Genomic DNA, 6,814 nt, shown 5'->3' with positions numbered 1-6,814 from the left:
AACGCAAATCTCGGGATTATTTCATGAAAAATCCGTTTATATTACTGCTTATTTCGTTTCTTACAACTACCAACTATGTGTCATGCAACTATGCAACTATGCAAAAGGAAGGGGAGTACTCCCTTACTGTACACTTTTATTCTTAACAAATTTTGTAAAAGTGATTTGGCGTAAAAAAAAACGTGAATAAATAAGCTGAAAATGTATACTTCATATATTATTGGGGAAAGTGAAAAATATGGGAGAAGTTATTACTCCCTCCGTCCCGGAATACTCGCAACGGTTTGACTTGACACGCTTGCCGATGTACAACTTTGACCATCAATTTCTTCAATTATATATTATACTCCGTAAAAACTTATAAAATATTTTAGTATTTTGAAAATACTTCCTCCGTTTTGTAAAAATTGCAACACTTTCCTTTTTGGGAAGTTTCAAAAAAATTGCAACACTTTCCAAATTTAGTAAGCTTTTTTATTTAAATTACAACATTACCCTTATTTATGTTTTCACCCAGATTATTAAATACACTAACTACTTCTCATTAAATGTTGTAATCTCCCGTAATTACTCCCTCCATTGAATAAAAAATTACCACCCTAAAGTTGACCTTATCTCTTCTAGATTCCTTACCACTTACCAGTAGTTCTTCCATCTTTCTCTCTCTTAGTGTTCTTCATTATCTTTTTTTTTTCTTGTTAATGCTCATACATCATCCATGAAATTTCTGCCACTAATGTATTCTCCATCAAGTTTCTGATCGTATCTAGCCTAAACTTGTTCATTTTTGTGTGATTTTGAAGTTATTCGGGCGATCTAATCTGGTTTGGTTGGGTTTAAGTTCGTGTGCTGGGTTTTAAGGAAACCCGTAATTGTCGCTTTAAACATTCAATTCAGGTTAGATCTCATCTTCTCCCTTTATTTTCTCTTGACTTTGGTTTACTTTTCTTTTCCCTCCATGGATCTCATCCTACCAGTGTCAGAGCTTTCTTAATTAGCTAAAATAGAAAGTTTGCATTTTTTTTAACTTTATGATCTTGTTAATTTACCAAAGTTTCTCAAATTAGCATTGTATTGTGTAATTAAGCTGGCATTTAGCGGGCATTTCTCATTATAAATTGGCTCCAATGTGTAATTTGAGGGATTAAACTGAGGAATTAATTTCCTGTAGTCTTGTTCTTTTTTTTTCAGATTTATTCATTGATTTTTGGTTATTTTAATTTTTCTTCCTAATTTAAATGAAAATGTAGGTACTTTGTTTCTTACATCTTGGTGTGTGGGGAAATTGTGTTAATATTTTCTGAATGTTGTTGGGTCTGAATGTAGGTACTTTGTTTCTTTAGTTTGAGGGATTATTTCCATGGATGAACACCTTATTGCCCCAGACACCTATGAAGACTATTCAATGTTGGCCTCACCAATGGTGGTAGAGAGTGATGATGCTTATTTGTCACCACCACCTTCGGATACTATAGTCCCAGAAACTTGCAATTATTCTTCACCACCACCGCTAGATAAGGTGATCCCAAGTGTATATGCTCAGAGTAATGAAGTTGAGTTCTCCGACTTATCTGACCTTGTGGTTCCAGAAACACCGGAGCATGTATTTACTGAAGTGGAATGTATCAATTCCGAGGAGCGTGTCAGGAGATTCGGTGAACTGTCAAAAAAAATTTATTCTTGTTCAAAAGAAGACTCTGAGTTGGTTGATCAATCCCAAGAAAAAAACACCATCACGAGTCCACATTTTGAGAGTAATTTCGAACGGTGTTATGGCAATTCCCAGTATCTGGTGATGGTTGATCATCAGGTGTTTGGGAAGCAGCCAGATTTCATCTTGGAATATTATAAGTTGATGTGGCCAGAACACTTCCCTGAAGATTAATCTGAATAAGTCATTCTATCTCTCCTTTTAAATTTAATCCTTATCTTGTCATTTATGGTTGATTAAACATGACTATCCGCTAAATTATGGGGTTTAGCAATTCTTGTGTGATGTGATACTTTGTGTGTTTTAATGTGGTTTGTCAATGGTACATCTCAAGGATTTATGTGAGAGATGAGTCTTTACATAGAACTATATGAATACAAACTTGCATATGTACTCACCTTACAAAATGTGACCAGTTTCGATTCACATAAATTACATGCCATCTTTACAGTAGTTTAAATGATGGTTTCATTTCAGTACGCAAAAGACTAATGGCATGCTTACAAATGTAGTTAGTTCATGCACAAAAGTGTTAATAACATCAGGCTAAGCTCTCAAAATAATTCCTTCTGGTCAAAGTTTTTACTGGTGCCTCCCATTTTGATATGGGTCTTCAACTCTTACTCCCATCTCATTCACTCTCTGCCTAAACTCGTTGATATTGATTTGTCCCTCCTGCATGTATTGTCGAATTGAAGTTAGCAGGTCATCTGGCACTTCAACCGTGTCTGGTAATAACCCAAGATTGTCCATCTTAGCCTTCCCCTTGTGAGGGCTTTTGTAGTTATTACCCCCTTTCACACCTAATATCTCAAGCATCACATATTGAAGTTGCAGCCATGTGTAGTTTATTAACTTCGGGTCATATGCTTCGTATGCTTCTTTAACCGCCTTGACTAATGCTTCAACATCCCTTGGGAACTTTTGGTGTTGAAGGGATTGAATAGCCCTGAAAAACCCTAGGTCAAGGACATTAAGGTCTGGGGATTGTGGAGGTTGGCATATAAGTTGAATATTGAACCCCTCTTGAGTGGCAGCATCTAAAAACTCTGCATCATTTCGATTGATGTGTGGCCTAGCGTTGTCTTGTTGAATCAAGATATCTTTGCTAGCAAACCAAGGCCATTTGCTTCTGATTGCTGGAAGCAGCTCATCTATAATTTTCCTTCTAATAACTTCCTTTGTGACAGATGTTATTGCTTTTATTTCAATTGTTCCCCTTTCCCTATTTTTACTGGATCTTTTGGCCGGAACCTCCTCTGTGAATGGGAAAATACCCAATTTCCCATCAAACAAAACTTCACCATTATACCCTATAATAGGTCTAGCAATACCACAAAGAAACATGACTTTGACTAAATAATTGCTGTTTTGAGTTGCTCTGTATGGTTCTTCTTCTCCTGCCAGTAGGTAGTATCTTTGGGTTTTTCTGCTCATATAGAACCATTTCTCGTCGATATGTATCACATTGTAAAGTGAGCTAAATTTAGGACCACTATGCACAGTTCTTGGAATAATTTTACTCAATATCCATTGTATCCTTTGAGTCTTGTGTGCTGCTGTAACAGATGGTTTTATGCTGTTTGTATGAGGTCTAAGAATTCCCTTCTTCAGCAGTCTGTAAATGGTGCTTGGACTGGTTTGTAAAGCAATAGCAAAAGACCTTAGCGTGGTCCTGTGTCGTTTTGGGACATTCTTTATAACCTCCTCTGTGAACTCTCTTGCTTTCCTCCCAACCCTTCCTTTTTTTTGTCTTCTTACATCAATAACATCTTGTTGCATTTGATCCTTGGCCCTTCCCCAAATTCTGTGAACTGTGCTTTTATCTACACCATATTCATTAGCTAACTTCTTCGCTACACCCCATGGTAATGTCATGTCTTTATTGGCTAATAACATGAGCTTGGCTACCATGACTGCTCTTTGATTGTCACTTAGCTCAAATGTTTTCTTTCCATGATTACGGTTAGTATTTGAGGTTTCACTTGGTTGCATGTTTTGAAAGTAAGACGAAATTATATCACTATGAATATGCTCATCATAAACATTATGCATAGCTTCATAATCAACATTATTATCATCATCACTCAAATACCATACCTCTGCTTGTGAAGCTTCATCATCACGAAACTGATTCATTTGTTGCTCCATTGACAGAAAATCCATGGTTGGGATATCAACATCTAACAAGTCATCATCAGAAAGCTGTCCAGATTCCAGCAACTCTTCAAGCAACAACAACTCTTCAAATGTGGGCGGTTGGTCGTCATCCTCCATAGCTGCAATTTTTTGGTGTTTGGTGATGTATTTTGTGTTTTGTTGGATGAAGAACAGAACACCCCCTCTTTTGTAGTTGTAGTCTGGTGGGAAATCTTCCCTCCCATTTGAAATGTAAAGTTTTAAAATTCAAAATTTAATGACAAAGTTGGAGGGAAAGTTGAAAATGTAGCCTCCTTTTTGTTGTACAGTGCCGTAGGATGACAAGATGTGGGGCCATATTATTTCTATTAATATCTTGCTTAAATACTCTAATCACATGGGTCCTTTACCCTTGTAAATTCCCATTTATTTTATTAATTTGCGTGCCACAACAAAGTGTTGCAATTTTTACGAAACGGAGGAAGTATATATTAAGATGAAGTCAACAATATATTATATGTTAACACTTATTTTCATATATTATAAATAAAATAGGGTCAAAGTGGATTATGTTAATAGTGCAAAAAGTCAAACCGTTGCGAATATTGCGGGACGGAGGGAGTATTTGCTAAAAAAAAATAAAGTAAAAATGAGTACAATTTTATGACACGTTTCAAAATGAATATTGGATAAAACATTATGGAATAGGGAAAGTATTTCATCCATCTGATTTTGTTCTTCTTATTAAAAAAATTGTGATAAAAAAAAGTCAAATCAGGAAAAACAAATAAAGACGGAAAGAGTATAGAGTATATAACTTTTAAGTTATTGTAATAAACCTTACAAAGAGAAACCCAAAGGCCAAAGGGGCATGTGTTATTGATTGACGCTAATTAATACAGAGTACATCTTCAATGTAATGGGGAATCAATGTTGATGATCTTGATATGACTTAAATGGCTGTATTTGCAAATTTTGTATTTATGCTCATGTGTTGGGTTTGTCAAGAAAATTGATGACTTATTTTTTATTTTTTATTTTTGGACTTTATTGTTAGAAGGTTTTAGAGGAAACATCATTTTGGGAAAACAATTTTTGACATGTAAACAACTTTATTGCCAAAAAGGAAAAAAGAATAGTATAAAACAAATTTTAACAAGTAAAGAATTTATTCCCGAAGGAAAAAAGAATATTACGGAGTGGTAAACAAAGCAACAAAACAAGGCTCAAGTGTTATACGGAGTATGCTTTGGCAAATGGCAATTGAAAGGGGTAAAGTTTGAGATACTCTATATTCTACATTATTTATTAGAAAGTTTCAAGATCTACAAAAATTAACGGAGGTAAAAAAAAAAATAGTAGGAGAAGTAGACAATATTTGACGATATGCTGTCAATTAAATAATGAATTTTGACTCTACCAAATTCTTGTAAACAATCCTACTCCCTCTGTTTTTTCTATTATATTTTAATTTTGTGATTAAACTTTATAAACTATGATGGTAGGCTTGAGTTATTGGAGGTGTTTGGCAAATGGCTTTTTAGTGGCTTTTTCACTAGCTTTTAGTTTTTGGCTTTTTATGTTGGTCAAACAGCCAAAAAAAGTGTTTGGTAAAGTGGTATTTTGGTTAGCTGAAAAGCCAACTTATTCGCCAAAAATGAAAAGCTAGTCATACTAGCTTTTTTGTATGGCTTTTGGCTTTTCAATCTTCAAATTACTTTTCAATCCTTAATTTTTCACTAATAAGTAATTAGCAATTAAAAAATTAATACGGACTAATCAATTATTAATTATGCATTGGAACTATTAATTACTAACTCATATTTTTAGTTACTACTAATTTATTAGAGTGGGATTAATTACTACTCCCTCCGTCTCTTTTTGTTCTTTACGTTTGACATTTTTCACGCGTTTTAACGATTAATTAATTTGCATCGAGATTCCTCAATTTTTTTTATTTAAACAAGATAAATTACGTTTATTTATAATATTTTTGTTTTTATCAAAATTCTGATATTGGGAAATGAGAAAAATTTAATGTCCCAATGAAAAAATGTGAAAAATTAAATGACCAAATGAATTTAAGTGGTTAAAATAATATTTGGACACACATTTACATAGAATACTAAGTCATTTATGTGATAATATAAAAGGAAATGCAAAAAACATTTTGAAATACCCAAAAAGGAAAACGTAAAGAACAAAAAGAGACGGAGGGAGTACTAATTAAGAACTAATTAATCAGTGATTATTTAATATACAACTAATTAATTAATTAATTTAAATAGTAATTTTAATTAATATATGTTTTATGAATAAATTATTTTTTACCACCTAAAAATATCAAAATTGTCTTTTTTACCACCTAAATAACTAAAACTTGTATTTTACCACCTAAAAAAAATTAAAATTTATTTTTTACCACCTAAAATTTGGAAAAATAGAAGAAAATGTTATGTAGGGGCCATATATTCTATTCTTTCATGATTTCATATATTTAACTCTCTTATTTTCCTTTACTTCCTTATCTTCCATGAATTTTACATAATTTTTCACCATCATTAATTCACATAATTGACAAATTCAATGGAAGTAAAGGGAGAAGGGTGAAAGAGTTTAAGAAAATCACACAAAGAGTGTAAAAAATTTAAGTGAAATTGAATTAGGTAGCCATACATAAAGGTTTCATCTATTTTTTCGTATTCAGGTGGTAAAAAACAAGTCTTAATCATTTTTAAGGTGGTAAAATACAAGTTTTAATTTTTTAGGTGGTAAAAAATAATTTTTCGATTTTTGTAGGTGGCAAAAAACAATTTGTCCATTTTTTATTTACTAATTAAATTATTTAATATATATATACATATATATATATATATATATACATATATATATATATATATATATATATATATATATATATATATATACATATTTGCTGAAATATTAAAGCGCCACCTAGGATTA

At 32.5% G+C, this 6,814-nt stretch overlaps 2 protein-coding genes across 3 annotated transcripts; one reads left to right on the top strand and one right to left on the bottom strand.

The window, feature by feature from the left end:
- Positions 1 to 399: 399 nt before the first annotated feature.
- On the top strand, positions 400 to 4,218 carry LOC130461244 (uncharacterized). Of its 2 annotated transcripts, XM_056829250.1 has the most exons (3): positions 400 to 897; positions 1,327 to 1,894; positions 3,869 to 4,218. In XM_056829250.1, the coding sequence occupies exon 2, from the start codon at positions 1,361 to 1,363 to the stop codon at positions 1,883 to 1,885; it is 525 nt and encodes a 174-aa protein (XP_056685228.1). In that variant the 5' UTR covers positions 400 to 897; positions 1,327 to 1,360; the 3' UTR covers positions 1,886 to 1,894; positions 3,869 to 4,218. The 2 variants fall into 2 exon arrangements, with proteins under 2 accessions (XP_056685228.1, XP_056685227.1); XM_056829249.1 differs by having other exon boundaries at positions 1,327 to 4,218.
- On the bottom strand, positions 2,294 to 3,988 carry LOC110800636 (uncharacterized). The gene has a single exon (XM_022005947.2). It carries the CDS (start codon positions 3,986 to 3,988, stop codon positions 2,294 to 2,296), a length of 1,695 nt encoding a protein of 564 aa, XP_021861639.2.
- Positions 4,219 to 6,814: the final 2,596 nt, after the last annotated feature.

The sequence above is a fragment of the Spinacia oleracea genome, chromosome 5 (genome assembly GCF_020520425.1).
Source record: "Spinacia oleracea cultivar Varoflay chromosome 5, BTI_SOV_V1, whole genome shotgun sequence".
In the NCBI taxonomy this organism is placed as follows: domain Eukaryota; kingdom Viridiplantae; phylum Streptophyta; class Magnoliopsida; order Caryophyllales; family Amaranthaceae; genus Spinacia; species Spinacia oleracea.
This window is presented reverse-complemented; position numbering and strand designations above follow the sequence as displayed.

What these genes read in the sequence shown, in the direction of transcription:
- LOC130461244 (XM_056829250.1), top strand. Translation starts at nt 1,361, where the DNA reads ATGGATGAACACCTTATTGCCCCAGACACCTATGAAGACTATTCAATG.
- LOC110800636 (XM_022005947.2), bottom strand. Translation starts at nt 3,988, where the DNA reads ATGGAGGATGACGACCAACCGCCCACATTTGAAGAGTTGTTGTTGCTT.